The following is a 21,016-nucleotide window of genomic DNA, read 5'->3' as shown; positions in this document are numbered from 1 at the left end:
ACATTTGCTTTACTGGAAGATCCATAAATCTAGAAATAAATAGGCTTCTAGTGTCCTTTCTTTCTTCTTATTTCTCACATTAGTATATGTCTAGTTTAAGATTCCCAGAGCTGAGTAAGGGGCAGATTAGCAAGAATAGTTTCGTAATTACACCAAATTTGAAGTTATTTTCTGAGAAGCCAAAATTTTGAGAGGATAACCCAAATTTATTCACATGTGTATGGCAAATAACCCATTTCCCCCCCATTGGCTGAAACAAATTTCCATACTACCTTACACCTGTCGTCTCATATTTTTTCATCCCTTAAGTCAGCGGTCCCCAACCTTTTTTGCGCCATGAACAGGTTTATGTCCAAAAACATTTTCACGGACCAGCCTTTAACGTGTCGCGGGTAAATACAATAAAATAAAACTAGCACCTGTACCCACATGGGAAAAGACCCAGGGAAACCGAGTTAACGGTAAAAACGATGATAAATAACGCTAAAAAACGTTAAAACCCCTAAAAACCATAAATGTCACACCAGAGCCTCAACTTTCGTGGCCCGGTACTGGTCCGTAGCCCGGGGGCTTGGGGACTGCTGCTTTAAGTGGCTTCTCAAGGCTCGCTGAAGTTAAAAATTCAGTGACCTGCTGAACAATTGATCTTATTTGAGAATTTGCCATTTCTCACATGTAGCATGTCTTGCCCTGGTGCCTGCCAAAATCCAAGCCTGCACCTGCATTTCAAAGACCAAAGGCTTTTGTAAACAAGGATCTGGCTTTGGGCTATAGTGTCACCATTTGTGTGCATGTGTGTTGGTGTTTGAGAGATGGAGGTCATTAGTTTATAAGACAGCCATACTCATCAACCCCATATAAGTTTCTCTTGTTTCACATTAAAAATATCCTGGAAAATAGTTTTCCTGTGATGAATTCTTTACTTTTTGAATATGGATGGCCTCATAGGAACAGTGGTTTTATGAAAAACACCATGTGCAACCTCAGTGACTAATGACTAAAAAAGAGGAAGCTACCTGTAGGCTATTTACTGTTTAGTGGATTTGTGCTTAGCTCTGCCAGTATTTGAGGCACTGCAAAGGAAATGCTAAAACCCCACTAAGGATATTAACAGATTTAAATTGTTTGTTTGCAAATAAATATTAAAAATACACCATTTTAATTGAGTTATGGACTTTTGTGCAATGTAGAACCGACTTTCATTTGTCTGTGTGTTATTAGAAATGAGGTCAGGACAAGAAAGGTTTGCAGCTAAATGAAGAGTTTCTTGGCAAGTTTTAGATTAGAAGACCAAGCTCAAGTATGCACACTGATGTTGGAGTTAGAGCCTGAGACCAGAGCGGAAATAAAGGAAACACCTAGCTTGGGTCTGTCTGTGAAAACAGTCCACGTACTAAAACCTCAAAAGCTTACTAATTAGCGTGGTATTTGCCCACAAGCAGAAGGATCTACCTTCACTGGCCACTTCATTAGGTACCCTTGTTCAACTGCTCTTTAGAGAGAATATCTAAGCAGACAATCATGGGGCAGCAACTCAGTGCATTTAAGCCTGTAGACACGGTCAAGATGAAACGATGGAGTTTAAACCGAGAAAGGTGATTTAAGAGACTATGAATGTAGCGTGGTTGCTGATGGGCTGGTCTGAGTATTTTACAAACTGGTGATCTACTGGGATTCGTCTCTAGGGTTTACAGAGAATGGTCTGAAAAAAGAAAACATTCAGTGAGCGGCGGTTCTCTGGGGAAAATGCCTTGTTGATGCCAGAACTAAGAGGCAAAGACCAGACTGCTTTGAGCTGATAGAAAGGCAGTAATAATTCAAAAAACCACTCATTACAACCAAGGTCTGCAAAATCTCTGAAAGCACAACAAATCCAAACTTAAAGCAGATGGGCTACAGCAATAGAAGATCACACCAGGTGACTAATAACAGGACAGTTAATTGGACAATAGTATGTATACTGGTAAATCATTGCCTGGTCTGATGAGATTCGATCTCTGCCGAAACATTCAGATGGTAGGGTTAGAATTTGGCATAAACAGCATTAAAAGCTGCTTTGTTATTTAGGCTACTGGTAGTCTCATTGAAATCTCATTGAATTCACTGCAGTCAAGTGGCCATCACAGTCACCAGATCTCAATTAATTAGAGCACGTTTGGGATCTCGGCCTCTTGTTCACGAGTGACGGGAGAAGGGAGCGTGAGATCGGATTGGTGCTACGGCTGCAGTGATGAGAACGATGTACGGGTCCATCATGGTGAAGAGAGAGCTGAGAGTAAAAGCGAAGCTCTCGATTTACTGGTCGATCTACGTCCTTACCCTCATTCAGGGTCACAAGCTGTGGATAGTGACCGAAAGAATGAGATCGCGTATACAAGCGGCGGAAATTAGCTTCCTCTTAAGGGTGAGAATTTTGGCCATCCGGGAGGGACTCAGAGTAGAGCTGCTGCTCCTCCACATTGAAAGGAGCCAGCTGAGGTGGTTCAGGCATCTGATATGGATGCCTCCTGGGTGAGGTGTACCTGGCATGTTCCACCAGGAGGAGGCCCCGGAGAGAGATTACATGAGACATGCTGGAGAGATTATATCTCTTGGGTGCACTGGGAAAGCCTTGGTGTTCCCCCGGACAAGCTGGAAGAGGTGGCTGGGGAGAGGGAGGTCTGGGCTTCTCTGCTTAGCCTGCTGCCCCAACGATCCAGCCCCAGATAAGCAGAAGAAGACGGATGGATGGACCTTTGGGATGTGGTACAACAGGAGATTTACATCATGGATGTGCAGCTGACAAATCTGCAGCAACTGTGTTTTGCTATCATATCAATATAGCTCGACATCTCTGAAGAATATTTCCAACACTTTGCTGAATCAATAGCTCGAAGAATTAAGGCAGCTCTGAAGGCAAAAAAAAAAGGTCCAACCCAGTACTAGCAAGGCATACCTAATGAAATGCTCAACACTGCACAGTTTGACAGCTACATATCGAATTTCTTTGCTCTGGCTGACAAAATAAAATACCTCTAGAGCACATGTGTCAAAGTCAAGGCCCGCGGGCCACATCCGGCCCGCCGTACATTTATATCCGGCCCGCGAGATCATTTTATATAGATTTATTATTATTGTTATGCATGGCCCAGCGATATGAGGTGCTAATAATATACAAACAACAGATCCCATAATGCAGCGCTGCAGCCTCCTTGCTGAACGCTAGGCTAACTGGGAACATTCCCCCGTCAATCAAGTCAAACTTCTGTTATTGTGAAGCTAGCCGCTCACAATGGTGGAGAGAAAAGTTGATTCTGAAAGCAGAGCCTTTCAGCGCCAGTGGGTGACTGAATATATGTTTACAGACATTGCTGGTAAACCCGTGTGTTTTATTAGTGGAGCTAATGTGGCTGTAATTAAGGAATTTAATTTAAGACGGCACTACAAGACAAAACATCAGGAAAAGCAGAAACTACAGAAAGTAGAAGAGCTAAAGAAGAATCTGACATTTCAGGAGATGTTTTTCACCAGAGCAAAATCACAAAGTGAAGCTGTTGTGAAAGCAAGTTTTATTGTAGCAGAGGAGCCAAATCAGCCCAGTACCACTCTGAAGAGCTGCATGATGAAGCTGTGCGACGTCTTGTGTCCAGACAAAATGCAGATTTTGGCAAATGTGAGCCTGAGGAGAAATACGATTGCTGATCGGGTTTGTGAGATGGCCACTGATTTAAGAACACAGTTGTGTGAAAGAAGCAAAAACTTTATTGCATACTCTCTTGCTGTGGATGAAAGTACAGACATGATGGACATTGCACAGTTGGCCATCTTCATCCGTGGAGAGGAAATATTGAACATTAAATCGATGCACGGGAGAACGACAGGAAAAGACATTTTTTAAAACGTATGTCAAAGTGTAACCGACATGAAACTGCCCTGGGACAAACTTGTTGGACTTACAACAGATGGAGCGCCAGTGTTGTGCGGTGAAAAAATCGGACTAGTCAGCAGGATGCGAGTAAAGATGCGGTGAGTTAACAGCATGTCACTGCATCACACACCAGGAAAGGCTGTGTGGTAAAGTCCTAAAAATGGAGCATGCAATGATCACCGTAACGCAAACCGTAAATTTTATCCGAGCTAAAAGTTTAAATCACCGTCAATTTCAGTCTTTTATGTGGGAAATAGATTCAGAGTTTGTCGACATTCCTTATCATACAGAAGTCCGTTGGCTGAGTTGGGGAAAAGTTTTCAATAGAGTTTTTGAGCTCAGCAATGAAACCTGTCAGTTCATGGACATGGCATGTATGATGCGGTGAAGGCATTTCACATGAAGCTGTCACAAATGCACCAGTGCAACTTGCCTCACTTTCCCTGTTGCCAGGTAATGTTGAACCAAATCAGCGGACTTTGCTGAACTGCACCTGTGCAGATTCAGATGGAGCTGCAGTGTAATGATACACTCAAGGGAAAGTACGACACTGAATGGCCCGAAGAGTTTATTAGTTCCATTCCTGAAGCAATTCCCCGCTCCATCTACATGCGGCTCCAACCTTGTGTGTGCTTTCATTTATTTTTTCTGGGGGTTTTGGCAGCATGTTCATATTTCTAACTTGCATAATTTTGACAGGATATATTTTTATGAAGAGCAAAATATTTAAAGTTAAAGTTTATTTAATCTGGAATAATATTCCTGTCTGTTTTTATTCATATTTATGTTTAAAAAACATTGTTTTAGTGTTAAATAAATGTTTATCTTGGTGGGCCCGCGACAAAGTGTGCCTTAAGTTTTGGCCCCCTGTGAAATTGAGTTTGACACCCCTGCAATAGAGTCTTTAATCTGAAAATACAAGCTACAGCCAGCAGAAGAGAAGAGGGAAGAGCCCACCACGTTTCTGCATAAATAAAATGTACAGAATTTATTTTTAATTTTACAGATTTCCAGAGTCTCAAGCATTCATTCACCTAAATCTTTCCAGAGGAGGCAAATATTTTCCTGTTACCGTGGTACATGAATACACTTTTAAATTGAAATCTCACAGAGTAATGTCCTCTCTGTGCACAAAAAGATCTGCTCCCTCTCACAGCCTCTTCCTTTTTATACTCATCAAATGATTTCAAGGCTTTGTATTTGGCAAGCTTACAAAAACCCATTAAAAAAAACCCAAAACATTTTGGAAACAAGACATCAATTCTAAAAAAATGTTGCTCCATTTAACGATATAACTGATTATTAATAACAATCAGCTCAAATGTCAGGCTTTCTTCATTTCTTATTCACATTATTTTTCAATCTTTTCATGCTACTGCAACTTGCGGATTCACTGAGGGCACAGCGTTTTTTCTGATTGTAGCCTCATGTAACTAAAATATTAGGTTTACTTAAGGAGCAGGAATTAGAACTAAAAGTCGCTGGGCTACGTGAGAGTCTTATTACCATAAAGTGATGAGAAGTATTTAGCAGGCAGAGACCCCGCTGAGAAGAATTAAACTTTAGTCCTCACTTCCAGTGTTTTAGCAATCATACACATTGAAGTGAAGCGAAAAACAGGCCGCTGGTTGGTGACAGTCAAGTCACGCTTACTTAAGCTGCACCTTAATGCAGAATGAACATAACCCAAATTTGATGCATGAAACTTGTTTAAAATTTCTCACATGCAGCACGAACAGTACAGAGGAGGATTTATTTTCATGCACCTTCTAAAGAACAGAATCCTACCTGTAGACCATGCTGGCACAAGGCTGGGGAGATGCCTGGAAAAAATGGTTTTGTACATGAAGAAGATCCTCTAAGATGTGCTGCTCTTGAGGTCTGTGGTCTTCAAGAGATCCTGCAGGACAGCTGTTGAGGCTCGAGAAGTGCACCCGGGTTCCTGCCCCCTGCCTCTGCTGGATGGAACTGGAGCAGCGATCCAGCCTCGGCCCCCCTCTTTGCCTGGGCACAGGGATCTCACTGCAGGCTGCCTTCAGATACATGTTTAGATCAGACTTGTGTCACACAGGCCGATTGGATGCTTTCTTTTGCTCGCAAATCTCTTTCAATATATTTAGGCGTACGGTGTACTTACATCTCCATGTAAGTACATTGCAATGGCGCTCATGCGGGACAACAGAAGATATCCGTTTGCTATATATTGTTTGCTGAAGCGTTTTTGGCATGCCAAAGGCTAACGTTGCGATAGAGACTAATACCCTGACACAATTTCCATAGATGTTGCCTATCAAACAAGAACATGTGTGCTTGGAAGATCAGACAAGCACACAAACAGTATCAAGAGGAGACAAGAGAGGAGAGGGGGTCAGAAACATAACTCTGAGCCATGCCTGTGATGTCAACTTTATTCTTAGACTGACCGACAAATTAAAGGACGAAGACAGCTTTTGTTTGAGCTCTTGGCCGTGGCGAGAGAAACCCGCTAGTCTGTGAGGCGAGCCGAACAAAGCCATGGGGATATTTCTGTCTGCCCGTCAGAAATATCTTCCTGATACATCTGTTACATGTACAGCCAATTCAAGCTTCAGCCGAGAACAAGACCTGGCCCACGTCTACTCCGGTACTTAAAGTCCTTCAAAGCAAAGGATGACAGACAGGTATGATTTTGATCATGGTGAACACACATATTACACTGTCTTATTAAGAGGCAACTTCACATGAAGGTAAGAGTAATGGACCCTGCAATTGTTACTAGTGCAATGTTGGTAAGGTGATAACGAGTTCGCTCTAGAAGTGTCCAAAAGTACATTCAGGGGATGCCAAACCCAAAAAAGCATGGCTATCATGTTTCGAGAACTATCTGCACCGCTAAACGCACTCAGGATTTTTTACAGATACAAATGTAATGTTTTTTATGACCCACGCTTATGGTTTCTAATGATATCAGCTACTATTCAAGAATTATTGAAGCTTGGAAAGACACCAAGCTTACTGCCATTATTTGTGCCACACTGCATTTGAACATGCCATGATTTTCTAATATAATAGAGTAACATAGGAAGGAAGCACATGAGGCCACTAAATGTAATTTCCCAGTTGTGGCCACAGAAATATCTGCAGTGTTGGGAAGGTTACTTTTAAAATGTATTCCACTACAGATTACAGAATACATGCCCCAATGTATTTTGTAACATATTCCTTTACGTTACTCAACGACAGTAACGTATTCAGAATACTTTGGATTACTTAATATATTATCATGCTGTTTACAACTACATGAATGTACTATTGCTGTGTGATTTATTACTATTACTGAAGGTTACTCTCCATAATACCAACTAGATTTTTAAATCTTAATATAAAATGAGTAACAGTAGGTGGACATTAGGTAAGGCTGCACTTTTTGCAGTCAGCTCGTATAGAAAACTATTCGGCACGTATATAAAACAGGTCCGCGGCTCCGAACCGTAGTAAAGAAACCTCTGGCTAATACGTGGGTTCCGTGTCGGGCTCGTAGCCGAAAAATAGCTTTACTTTGTTGTCTGGGTCAACTTTGCTACCGAGACACAGAGAGAGGCGTTGAAAGGTTGCTGCAACTGAATTTATTGTTTCGGAGGAAAACACGAACACGGTGTACTGTCGAGTCTTAATAGCTTACTTACAACTGGGCTTGTCAGGCACTCTTTTTGGCTGCAGTGGTTATTATTATGTTTACATGCTTCCAGCTCCCGTTTCTGCTCGGGGACAACACGTACTTTTCCACTTTCTCTCCCTCCCTCGCGCTCACAGACACATAACATACCCCTTATGTGTCTGTGAGCAGTTGAGGCTACATTCTTTAGGGCGATGCCTGTAACACTCTGCCTATTGCCTTCATATTAAATCATTTTTAAAAATATTTCTTCACATCATTATGAGACGCGAGATTGAGACACAGGCACTGAGCCTCTTAATGCGTGTTTTGTTGGGTTTCCACCGGCGTGGAATTACCAAAAATAGAGAGGGCATAGCCTAACATATGAAACAGGAAAAGACCGCCGTGTAATCACTTTATTTCATCAAAGTAACTGTATTCTGAATACCACCTTTTTATGGAATACAGTTACTCATATTTTGTATTTTAATCACGTAACGGCGGTACATGTATTCCGTTACTCCCAACACTGGATATCTGTTAAGCAAAACCATCCAAAACCTTATTTATTATTCAGGACTCTAGCATTAGATTACTTGCTAGACTTCTCTCTTTTTTTATATGACTTAAAAACCTTGAATTCATGTATTTTATTATTATTAGAGATGTTTTCATGTAACCTGATTTTTTTTCTTCTCCTGAAAACTCCTTTTTTAGATTAGACACCCCTCATTTAATAAATCTCGTTAGGCCCCTGTAGGAGGGATGAGGCACAACATGAAACACATCCATCTTCCCCAAATCCCCAAGCAGCCAAAAGAGCAAATTGATAAAGTGAATAGGTCTTGTATTTATTATTCATCAGTTTCACAAATACAGGAGTACAAATTAATGTGGTGGAGAGCCAAGGCCGGAACAAATCTGTCTTTTTTTTTTTTGGTTGTTCTCATTAGGGTTTGCCACAGCAGATCATTTGCCTCCGTAGTACCCGAGCATCCTCTTCTGTCATACCAACCCTCGACATGTCCTCCTTCAGTGGTCTTCCTCTTTTCCTCCTGCCTGGCAGCTCCATATTCTGCATCTTATGTCCCGCCTCTGCACATGTCCAAGCCGCTCTAACTTCCTGTCTAAATGGCTCAGCCTGAAGTGTCCTTCTGACACATTTATTTCTAATTCTGACCATCCTGCTCGAAAAACAAAAACCTTAACATCTTCCACTCTGCTCTCTCCAGCGCCATCTCTCTCCATCTCTTGTGTTTTGTCAGGGCCACCATCTCCAAACCATGCATCGCAGGGGGTCTCGCTACCATTTTTAAACCTTCTCTTTCACTCTTGCTGCTATCTTCTGTTAACCCGACACTTCGTCTCCACCCTGCCTGCACTCCCTTCGCTGCTTTTGATGGTTGACCCTCTACTCCTTGCATTGCTCTTGTTAGAATGAGAGAAGTAGAGGCTCTCCCTCATTCACTCACATGTATTCTGTCTCGCTTCTATTGACTTTCATTGACTCTTCTCTCCAGAGCATACCTCCACCTCTCCAGGCTCTCTTCACATCACAATGTCATCTGCAAATGACGTCTAAAGAGACTCCTGCCTGACCTCCTCTGTTAAACTGTTAAACAGTCCATCACCACTCCAAACAAGAAAGGGATCAGAGCTGATTCCTCAACTTACTCCAACTTGAACCCACCTGTCTTTCCTACTGCACACCTCACCACTCTCTTGATGTCCTGCTCCCCCCTCAGGTACTTCTGTGCCAGTCCTGACTTCCTCATGCAGTATCCCATTTCCTCCTTTATCACTATCAGGTGTTTTACTTAGATCCACAGTGCAACTTTTTGTGACTTTCTTTATACTTCTCCACAAATCCAAACCGAGATTACTTAACCAAAATACAACAACTTGCCTCTTTAGTCAGGATAAACAAGAGTAAACTATTCAAAAGAAATGGCAGCTCACTCATTTAAACACAAAGCCTGCAGGAGATGCTACAAATAAACACGGGTCTGGCTTATAGAGGATGGAGAAGCAGACAATCTTCAGTCTAGGTGATAGCCGTCTTGTTTTCTTACATGGTGAGGACTTGAGCCAAGACTTCACCATGTAAGGAACCACATTCTGAGCTGTACCTGAGCCACATCAGTCACAGCCAGGCACCCACACATCCTAATTACCATATTCAGCCTGACACTATGCAGACCTCCCTGCCCTCTCATCATAGCTTTAAAATGTGGCTAGGGACAGTGAAATGTGCTAAATTTATGTACAATGATAATTCTGGTCTCATGCGGTTCAGAAGTTGTGATTGGCTTGTCAGATTAAATAGGGGGTCTCACATATTACAGTGCTGCAAAAAGACTGGGCGCTCAAAGCTGCTTCTGCTCGTAGGCAAGCCATAAAGGAGGGTCATTCTTCGTCTGAGCTGTATAACGTACAACATGTGCTATTTTTGTCCTGTATCTGGGAAATTTTTGAAAAACATCAACATCTATTTGTTGAACTGAGACTGTTTAAGGTCATGAATCCTACTGACTTTGGAGAATGACTAACTTTACTCTGATTTTTGTTTCAGGGCCACCACGAGGTTGACATTTTTGGCTTCAGGTTAAAACATTTTGACCAGTCATATTCCACAGCATTTGGGTCTCATAGCCATGGTGTCCTAAGTATAAGGAAGGATGGAATTTATGGATCCCAAACGGTAGACAGAGTGTTTAGAGTGCTGCTAGAGGTCTTTTATAGTCGTAACAGTCACAAGAACAAGTATCTACACTGCAATACAATATATTCGAGGCTTCTCTATCACTGCCTTCTCTTTTGCAGTTAGCTGTATGTGACTGCCCTCTTGTGGAACTGCAAGGTCCATGTAAAAAAAAACAAACTCCAAATAAACCAAAAACAAAACAAAAATCCTGTTAATGTCTGCTTATCAAAGCTGAAGAGGTTGAAGTAATGAAAAATACTCATCATCATACTCTCATCAAGAAAACAAGAAAAAGAAGATAAAACATATCACACATGCACACACTAACCAACAGGCACATGCATCAGTCATTCTGAAGCTGCCACATATGAGGATGCCTTCAGTGGCTGAAAATGGAGATAAGGTGTGCTGGATAAATGTGGGGGAGCTGAGAGCACCTCTGTGTCTGCTATGTCCTCCCACTCAGTGTGCAGTGCGAGAGGCAGACACAGAGCATTTAGTCTATTTCAGTCCCCGGAAATGTGAGGCCTTTTCTTCACTGTTCCCTCCAAGACCAGAGTGACTCATCCACACTTGTACACAATCGGACTTCCGCAGGCGGCGAGGCAACGATTCCAGAGCAAGCAGACCCACTAAATGGATTACGATTATCAGTCACATGCAAATGACTTAACCTGCTGTCAAAGAATGGCAAAGGTGCTTTGTTTTAACTTTACACACCGGATATTTACAGAGTAATATAGTCATAAACCTGAAACTAAGTGTAGATGTTTCTTTTGTGTATGTGCAAAGGGAAACATAAAACACACAAAAGCATCAGCAACAACAGCACTCAGAGAGCACAACTCCTCCCACAGGGCAAGGGTGATATAACTTTTGATGTTTTATTACAACATGCTGATATCAGCCTATTTTCATAACAACACCTGACCTTTGACCTATAACCTTAAAAAATACACAGTTTTAGTATGTAATGCTTTATCTTTACCGCTATGATTGGCTATAATCCTTGGCTTCTATAATCTGGAAAAACCTGAAATTTTACGATGTTTTCATGGAGTTTGTGATTTTACTAAACTTTATGGCATCATTGTGAAGTCATACCGTGTCATATTGAAAAAAGAAAGTGTGTTTTACAGCTCTCTTTATGTCCTTTCATTTGAGATATTATATTGGATATGGTTTGTTGTTTTTCAAGATTAACTTTGACTTTTGGGGGCTGAAGGTCAATGTCAAATGCTTAGCCGACCTAGGTACTCATGCCCCCCCCCCCCCCCCCCCCAAGGTCTAGTATATTTTGGTGAAGTTTGAAGATGATCCATAAAAAACTGTGGGTACATTTGGTGTGACCTGGACCCACATTTCACTAAAATTAAATGAGGTCAGGCTGTTATTGGTGTCAACCATCACACAAAATTTGAACATGATATCCTGAAAACTGTGGACGTTAGACTGCAGGACAGACAAACTAACAGAACTGACTAAATTGTCCCTCCCTTCTGGGGGAGAATGAATTAAAAGGAAGAAGCAGGTAAGGAAACTTGCTTCTGCACATGCTGTTGCACACACTAAGGCAAAACAAGACTGCAAGAATACAATCAGGGTACAGAGGCTTGCTTTATTAGCTGCCATGACTGCTGTCCTTTTAAAATATTTAGACTGGTATAATGCTGCCCTGAGTCACCCGCTAGACACAACAGAAGAGAATAAACTGCCCTACTTGAAGGGATCTGCTTAAGATGTATCTGTATTCATGGAGTGTTTCATTTTTTATGCAGTCCCTAATTTTATTTACTACATTATGTTATTTATTCATAAAGCATCGCTGTATATCTGGATAGTTTGAAAAGGCTTATAAATTCAAATAATATCCTCTAATATAATATTTTTTGAAGGATCCTGAGCCAAGATAAGTATGTATGAAGTTATCAAAAATGCACAGAGAATGGCTTTTGCTTTGACTGTTTGCCTGTGGCAAGTTTCCAGCAACAATGAGATAGCTTTGCTGTAAACTTATCAGACAAGATCTCACAGATCTAAGTTACTAATGTAAATAGTAGTGGACCAAGTAAAGAGCCCTGTAGGACCCCTGTAGGATAATGCTATTACATTATTATTAATATTTTTATTCAGTATAACAATCTGTCAAAACTAATAAACAAAGCATATTGAATTTATGGACTGAAATGCAGAATAGCTTTTTGAGCTTCTCTGGATTCAAAACCTCCCCATTAGGCCAGCTGTCCTCTCATTGGCTGCCTCTTGCAAACAGAAACTTTGAATAACAGGTTGGTGTAATGTCTGTACTCACATACCTCATTAATTGACTTTAGCCTTGTTTAATATAGGCACTGAACATCATAGATTTAAAATTTATGGTTAAATATTATTTCTGAATCACAGCAATGACAAAAAATAGCCAAATATATCATTTTGAGGTATTTCAGTACTAAAAAACTAAAATTAACTTCTGGCTTTGTTTTTGTTTTTGTTTAAAATTCTGCCCAAAGGAGGATCGCCATTACTCATAGAGTGGTGATCACGATAGCTCAAAAGATGCTAGAGAACGAGATGTCCCACAGGATGCCATGCAAAGTGTACTCATGGTGGGATCTCAGCTCAAGTACAGAGTCTGTTTCTCTCAATACAAGACATTAAACTGAGGAAGTCATTTTTTTTCTCTTGAAAAATAACATGGAGTCCTTAAGAGATAAGCGATAGTGATACCTCTTTATTGTCATTACAGTCATACCAAGTGCAATAGTACAACGAAACTGGAAACTGTCCTGTGTCTGCACTATGCACAACACAACACAACACAACACAACACAACACAACACAGTTACTTAACTTAATAAAAAAATAAAAAGAATGAGTGCATATTTTATTGTTATTATTATTATTGTTGTTGTAATTGTTATTAAAAAGTCCAGGGAGGTAGCCAATCGGGTCAGCATTGATTAGGGCTATTGTCCTGTTGTAAGAGCTGTCCTTGAGTCTGTTTGTCCGCAACCTGAGCAGCCTGAATCTCCTGCCAGATGGCAGCAGCTTAAATGCTCGGTGTCCTGTGTGTGTACAGTCCTGTACGATGCTGTGTGCCCTCTTGAGACAGCAACTGCTGTACAGGTCCTTCAGGGAGGGAAGAGGATGTCCAGCGACCTTCTGGGCCATACTGATAACCCTCTGAAGTCTCTTTATGTGTGCCGTGGTGCAGTTGGAGAACCACACACAGATGCAGTATGTCAGCACACTTTCAATGGAGTAAAGGTAGAAGACAATCAGCAGCTCCTTCTTCTGGTCCATTTTTCTGAGGAGTCTCAGAAAATGGAGACACTGTTGGGCCTTCTTGAAAACCGCCGAGGTGCTCCATTGGAGGTCTGTGTCTATGTGCACATCCAGGAACTTGAAGCTGGACACCCTTTCCACACACTCCCCGTTGATTCTTGCAGGCTGCAGCTCAGACTTCCTCCTTTTGAAGTCGACTACCAGCTCTTTTGTCTTGGTGATATTAAGGTCCAGGTTGTTGTCTGCGCACCAATCCGGCAGCCTCTGAACATCAGCTCGCTTTGCCGTCTCGTTTTGTTTTCCCGCAGAAATGAGCCCCAACAACAGACACTTTTAACTTTCAAACCTTTTCAAATGATTCTGTGATAAACTGCAGTCTCCATCTTACTTTCATCCCTTGCTGAGCTGTAATCCCTCCTTTGTAACTTCTGCAGTGTTAAGCATAAGAATACCTACATGAAACTTTTATTTGAACTGTCTTTTCTAGGGTTTCTCAGCTCTTTCTCGGCTATACAGGGCTGCCCTCTTGTGGACATAGCTTCAGTATTCACCTTCACATCCTCGTTTCAAACTGAGTCTAAAGCCTCATTTGACGCATCTGTAAATATTTATTGATATAGATTTAAAAGAAATAAATATTCAGCACTGAAGTCACCATGATTAGCTGAAACGTGCAGACATGAACACATTCATGCATTACTGGCAATATAAAATGGACCAAAAATGGAGATAAAACCCTGGATGAATGTGGGGGAGCTGAGAGCACCTCTGTGTCTGCTATGTCCTCCCACTCAGTGCGCAGTGTGAGAGGCAGACACAGAGCATTTAGTCTATTTCAGTCCCTGGAAATGTGAGGCCTTTTCTTCACTGTTCCCTCCAAGACCAGAGTGACTCATCCACACTTGTACACAATCAGACTTCTGCAAGCAGTGAGGCAAAAAGGAAAATAAAAATTAACTACTCAGTGGGACATGAGGCAGTTAATCAATAATCTGATCTGCACCAGTCACGTTTTACTATTTGTTGATGCTCTCATGAAAACATTTCAGTATCACTGTTTTATCTTGCTGTCCTTTCATATCTTTCATTTGGCAGACCAATCACGTGGAAACTGTTTGATACTTTACGAAAAATACCCTCAGTGTATTATATTCTTCAACATTACTCATGACTTGTTCACGTTTGCCTGCTGTTCATATTCTGAAGTACGTCCTTATTAGTCATGACACAAAACACAGCACAGGTTGGCTGTGGTTCAGTAGGGAGAGAAGTTCATCCATTTCATGTAATAAGATTTCCAGGTGTCTCTAAAAAGGAGCTGAGCCCCTGTTCGCCTCAGATGCACTCATTAATGTGTGTGATACTGTAAATAAACAGTAATACATACAGTATTAACAGATATAGACCACCTGTCATTACAACAAGAAAACAACTATTTTATAACTCCCATACAAACCTAAAAATGATTGAATGCATGTTTTTCTACCCATATTTAAACCCACTGGACGTCTCAGAGTCAGAATTCAAACAAGCAATCATGAAAAATAATAATTTTCTTCACTGAAAACAGTGAAGAAAATTATTATTTTTCATTAAGATGCTGAATTTGCTGCTTTTTTTTTGTAAAATAATAAAATTGGAAATTCATGCATGGCAAACAAGAATATATTTTAATACTAAAAATGTCATTTTGATTAAAGAGCTTGTGCACACTGGTGGATTAATCTTTACAGAAACATAAAAACAATTTCTGTAATAACCAAAACTGTTAATAGAGCAGCTGTGGCATAAAGTGTTAACACTGTACATAAAAAGCCAGTTTCCAAACATTACAATGTGTTAATACTATGTGGTGGTGTCTATATGGCTGTAAATGTAAGTGACACCAACATCTGTTATAATGATTTAAGAAAAACAATTAAATGTTGTCTATCTTGTCAGTAAGCTTAGTGATTTGCTGACATACACATCCTGATGGGAAACTTGTTTAAGGAAATCCGGTTGTTTACTTGTAAAAGCCTAATAAAAAATAACATTTGATACAACACAATAAAAGATATGACAAAGATAATGATGTGGTTTTTTTTGTTTTGAGAAAATAAACAAGGTTACTTCCTTTTAGTGTATACTATATAATGCCTTGTAGGGAGAGGCACTGACAGCATATCCCGAAAAACAGAACGAGTGAAATGATGAAGACCTTACTGACTGTGTTAACTATCTCCCTGTTCTACCTGTGTGTGGCTGAGGTAAGTCAGCTGGACGGCCAAGCAGGAGAAGCCAATCCAACTGAGAGTCCCGTCATCAATTCAGCTTGTTCAGCAGGGAATGAGAGAAACTACATCCAACTTGCTTTAATGTTAAAAGAACTGGAGGCCAAGCTGAAGGACACTGAGAAGCAGTTTGAGAAAAAGTTGGCAAATCTGAGGTCAGAGATCCAAGGTAAGATCATACTGCACAGCTGTGGGTTTTTATTTCATTAATTCCATGTTTTCCATTTTAATAATGTCTTATTGTCACGCTACACCCCAAGGCAGTCGAGTGGCATTTGGTGCATCCATCAGTAATGTTGGAAATATTGGACCATTCAATACAGAGATCACACTGCTCTACAGGAATGTCTACTTTAACTCAGGCTCTTTCAACCCTGCAACAGGTAAACTTACCATAATTATATGTATTTATACACATGGGTTTATTTGTTAGTTTTGCAGTATTTGTACTGCATTTCACTACCACTACTCTTCTTAATGCCTTATAAGCTGTCACTGTGTCCATCATCTCCAGGTATTTTTACTGCTCCGGTCAGAGGAGTTTATTACTTCAGCTTCTCTGGTCATAATTTATCATCTAGACCGATGGGGCTGCGTCTAATGAAGAATGGAGAGCAGATGGTGACAGTGCACAACCATGCTGCTGGAAATCGCCATGAGACAGCCACCAATGGCATGACTCTGCAGCTGGCTGCAGGAGACCAGGTGTACATGAGGCTCCGTGCAAACACCTGGATTTTTGATAATAACAACAACCACAGCACCTTCATTGGCCAGTTGTTATTCCCTCTGTGACTAAGATGAAGTTCAGACAAGCATAGTTGAAAAGTCATATATGAGTGAGGAGAAAAACCTTAAAACAGAGACATTTTGTTTTTTATTAGTGGAGGTGTGGAGAGAAGTCTATTTCAATACAGCTAAAAATAACACATTAAATAACACATAAAAATGAATAGTTTTGTATCTTCAGCTTTAAAATGTATTACTAGCTATTGTGAGACAACCCCCCCCCAACAACAACTGAGATATAAATATGAATTAGTGTATAGTAGGTGTAAAATATTGTATTTCACTGGTGAAATTAACATTTTTTCTCAATAAAATCATTTTGACTAAAGTGTGTTTTTTTTTAAATTAAATGATCAACAGTACTCTGAGGAAGCTTGCCTCTTATCAGTACTTATCAGCACACTAAAGCAAACAAGACAACAAGACCACCACCAGGGTCCCAAGGCCTTTTTTATTATCCACCATGACTGGCATCCTTTTGAAATATTTATACTGGTATGATGGTGCTCGCCAGACACAACAGGAGAGAGTCAACCCAACCAAACAAAACATAGCCCCCACTCATTTAAAATAATCTGCTGAAAATGTATCTGTATTCATGGAGTGTTTTATTTTTCATAAGAAAACTAATGTTATTTACACCTGTTATTTGTTATTTATTTATTTTTTCCCAAATTACCCTGAAGATATTTTAAAAACACTGCTGCACAACTGGATCATTTGAAAAGCCTTATAAAAGCAAGATTATTAAATAATATCATGGAGTCTAATATTTTTTGAAGGATTGTGTATGGGGTGCCTTTTGTAAAGTGAAACATGTTGAAAAGACAGCTGAGTCTTGTCCTGTGGAGGTGGCTCTTCTGTGTTCTGCCATGCGCTTGTGAAGTGGCTTAGAAGAGCCACCTCCACAGGACAAGACTCAGCTGTCCATCTGCATCTTAAGGATAAAGGACACTCTTTCGAGGATGCCAATGTTCACATTTTGGACAGAGAGGACAGACGGTTTGAAAGAGGAGTGAAAGAAGCCATCTATGGCCACTGTGAGCGACCATCTTTGAACAGAGGCGGTGGTTTACGACACCAACTCTCTGCCATCTATAATCCAGTTTTGAGATCCCTTCCCAGACGCCTTAACACCCACTCACATCCTGGGCCATCTGACCTCAGGAATTCGCATGATAAGGTGGGGCCAGGTTTCACAATGAGCTCACCCGAAACTCTGGCTGATTGGGACCCACACCCAGTTTCACACCTTGGCTCAGGCGATTAGAGGATCATCAGGGGGTCCTTTTGTCCCTCTGTGGGGGGATACTCCCACTAGGTTTATATCTGGGACTCTCCACCATTTGACCTTAGAACTGAAGAAGCTTCTCGGATGAGAGGTGAAACGTCTTCAAGTAACTTAAAGAAGTCCAGACGCTTTTCTTTGCAAGCTCCTTTGACTACGATGACCTGGATGACTGAGGACCTTCACAGACTTAAAACAACATGTTTTTTCAAATCTCCAAAAGTTGATTCTGTTCATCTGGACGTAGTGTTTTCAGTGGGAGAAAAGTTATGTCACTCATCCAAGTGACTTCTTCAGTTTCAGCTGACTGCAGGTTTCTCCAATCCTATAAACAGTACATTTGCATAATGATTGAAACCAGCCCACTGAAGGAACAATGGGCTAGGAGGTCAGTTCCTTCAAAATATTTATGCAAATTCTCATGAACATTGATCAATGACCACTGATCAATGGCCATGAGTACCATTCACAGAGAGTTGGGGAATGGCTGCAATCACAGCATTCCCATATGGAAAAGAAATAGTAAAAACTTATATGATTTACTCATGAAAGTGGCCACTTTCTCATTACTTTCATATATTGTTTTAGTAAGTATCTAAAACATACAAGACAATACAAGAAGTACAAAACAAGTTTCATTATATAATTTTTCAAGGGATCTTATATCTGTTTTCACTCTTGTATGCTTTTCATACAAGTTTCACACAAGACAGATACAAACTTTATAAGATTTATATATATCTTTTCCATATGGGTTGTAAGATGGTGACAGATGTACCCTTAGGCCCCCTCCTCGATTCAGAGATGGTCTTTCCCTTTTCACATAAATGGCCTCCTTGACTCCACGCTCAAACCAGCGTTCCTCCCTGTCCTGGATGTGTACATCCTCATCATTGAAAGAGTGTCCACTGGCCTGTAGGTGTTAAATAGACTGCAGAGTCGTGGCCTGACGAGGTAGCTCTTCTGTGTTGTGCCATCCGCTTAGCCAAAGGTTGTTTGGTTTCCCTGACGTATAAATCCTGTCAATCCACCTGGCACTTAACAGCGTACACTATGTTACTCTGTTTGTGTCGGGGGACCCGATTCTTGGGGTGGACCAATTTTTGGTGGAGCGTGTTTTGGGGTTTAAAAGCCACAGAGACCCAGTGTTGAGAAAAAAATGCGTCTCAACTGCTTCGATACTCCTGACACATACGGGATCACTACAGGTTTTTGTTTAGGCAGCGGTTGTCCTTCTCTCCTACATCGGCTGGAACTTTCTTTTGGCACCTTCCTGTTTTGACAAAAGTCCATCTGCGATAACCACATTTACTCAGGGCCTTCTTGATGAGCTTTTCTTCTGCTTCCCTGGCCACTGTGTCAGTGGGGATGGTGTTCGCTCTGTGTTGTAGCGTCCTGATGACACCCACTTTGTGCTCCAGTGGATGATGAGAGTCAAACCATAAATACTGATCTGTATGCATAGGTTTATGGTACACGTCAGCTTTTAGATGTCCCCCATTACTGATGGAAATCTCACAGTCTAAGAAGGCTAACCTGCCACTTTTCATATCCTCCCTGGTGAATTTGATGTGTCGGTCCAGTAAGTGATCTGTGAAATGTGGTACGTCCTGAGATTTGATTTTCACCCAGGTGTCATCCACATATCTGAACCAATGGCTTGGTGGTGTTCCAGGGTAGAATAGCAAAGCTCTTTTTTCCACTTCTTCCATGTACATTGGCCACGATGGGTGAAACTGGGGAGCCCATGGCACACCCATGTTTCTGCCAGTAGAACTGACCCTTGTATGTGAAGCAGGTGGAATGAAGACACAGTTCCAAAAGCAAACACACTTGGTCGATACTGAGAGTGGTCCTGTTGCTGAGGTTGGGGTCATCCTGTAATCTACCTCCAACGCTTCCGTGACTGGGATGCAAGTGAAGAGATGTAACATCGTACGAGACCATAGTTTCATCTGCCTCCATAATGACATCTCTCACCTTCTCAACAAAATCCAAGGCGTTCTGGATGTGGTGTTCAGAGCTGCCTACCAGCGGTTTGAGGATCGAAGCCAGAAACTTAGAGATGTTATAAGTGACAGAGTTGATCATACAGACCATCGGTCTTAAAGGTGCACTCTGTTTATGTATCTTCGGTAAACTATACAGACTTGGTGTAGATTCCCCTGGGTATAGGCTGTGGTATGAGGTTGCCTTGTCTTGTTCTAACTGCTTCAGACAGTCTAGCACCCTCTTTCTGTAACCACTTCCTCAGTCTTGTTTCAGTATTTTCATCACTGAGCAGTGACAAAATTTTATGATAGTCTTTCTGTTTTAGCAATACTGTGCACCTACCCTTGTCTGCTGGAAGAATGATAATGTTTTTGTATTACTAAGTGATGTGAGTGCCTTCCTCTCCTCCATGGTGATGTTGGATGCTGGAGGCTTTGCATTGCTGATACAGGCCGAGACGTTCATCTGTAGTTGCTCTGCTTCCACTTCTGCAATATTGTTGTTTCAAATTGCTGTTTCGGTGGCTGTAAACAGTTCTACTAGAGAACAGGAAGTAGAGAGAGACAAGTCCCACAAGTGGAACACATATCCAGCTAAATCGCTGGAAATGCTGGTAGGCAAGAAGTGAAGCAGCTCATGGTGTTGAGAAGTGACCATCAGGGGAGAGCAGACACAGCCTGACCACTAGCGGCATACTTTTGCACCGGAGGTTTTCGTAAAGCTTTTACTTTGGTATTTCCATTGATCCGATTTTTGATATTTAAAATAAATGAGTACTTGTGGAAAGTTAGAAGATGCTGTCCATTCGAACTCTCCCCAGACTGAGCTCCAACAGGGAGATGAACTTGAGAACACTTTTCTTTGATAACAACAGGTTAGTTAGACTATTGTATTGTATGCTTTCACAATTACAACAATGGGGCTTGAAAATGCATTTTCATGAAGTGTAATTCAAGATAAACATTGTCTCTGAGTTGTCTTTGTCTTGATTATTGGAACTGAAGAAAATAGGAATACCGTGTTACGGTCGCTGACCTCTAGTGGCTCTCTCTCTGTGAGAGTTTTTTTCTCCCCTTCCTGTGTTCCAGGTCTGCCTCATGAGCCACAGCTGAGGTGTGCTCGTCAGCCACGGCATATAGTC

The 21,016-nt window shown here is 41.2% G+C and overlaps 2 protein-coding genes and 1 pseudogene across 4 annotated transcripts in view; 2 read left to right on the top strand and 1 right to left on the bottom strand.

Annotated features, from left to right (window-relative positions):
- The window catches only part of kcnab1b (potassium voltage-gated channel subfamily A regulatory beta subunit 1b), a 45,482-nt gene extending 39,317 nt beyond the window's left edge, over window positions 1-6,165 (bottom strand). For 2 of the 3 annotated variants that reach the window (XM_085141076.1, XM_085141079.1), the window contains exons 1-2: window positions 6,045-6,165; window positions 5,696-5,940 (exon numbers count right to left, since the gene is read on the bottom strand). In XM_085141076.1, coding sequence (XP_084997202.1) covers window positions 5,696-5,940; window positions 6,045-6,077 — 278 coding nt within the window. In that variant the 5' untranslated portion in view covers window positions 6,078-6,165. Of the gene's footprint in view, window positions 1-5,695; window positions 5,941-6,044 lie in introns of those variants that run through there. The other variant, XM_085141078.1, reaches the window with a different exon arrangement.
- Window positions 3,014-4,310, top strand: LOC146497830 (general transcription factor II-I repeat domain-containing protein 2-like; annotated as a pseudogene).
- Window positions 6,166-15,577: 9,412 nt separating the features above from the next.
- Window positions 15,578-16,728, top strand: LOC146497828 (cerebellin-4-like). The gene is made up of 3 exons (XM_085139810.1): window positions 15,578-15,975; window positions 16,067-16,189; window positions 16,321-16,728. Exons 1-3 carry the CDS (start codon window positions 15,723-15,725, stop codon window positions 16,599-16,601), a joined length of 657 nt encoding a protein of 218 aa, XP_084995936.1. The 5' UTR covers window positions 15,578-15,722; the 3' UTR covers window positions 16,602-16,728.
- Window positions 16,729-21,016: the final 4,288 nt, after the last annotated feature.

This window comes from Neolamprologus multifasciatus, chromosome 18 (genome assembly GCF_963576455.1).
Source record: "Neolamprologus multifasciatus chromosome 18, fNeoMul1.2, whole genome shotgun sequence".
NCBI classification, from domain to species: domain Eukaryota; kingdom Metazoa; phylum Chordata; class Actinopteri; order Cichliformes; family Cichlidae; genus Neolamprologus; species Neolamprologus multifasciatus.
This window is presented reverse-complemented; position numbering and strand designations above follow the sequence as displayed.

Excerpts from the sequence above, each read along its gene's own strand:
- LOC146497828 (XM_085139810.1), top strand. The coding sequence starts at position 15,723 with ATGATGAAGACCTTACTGACTGTGTTAACTATCTCCCTGTTCTACCTG. Across the intron at positions 15,976-16,066 it reads TCTGAGGTCAGAGATCCAAG|GCAGTCGAGTGGCATTTGGT; the intron begins GTAAGATCATAC and ends CTACACCCCAAG. Across the intron at positions 16,190-16,320 it reads CTCTTTCAACCCTGCAACAG|GTATTTTTACTGCTCCGGTC; the intron begins GTAAACTTACCA and ends CATCATCTCCAG.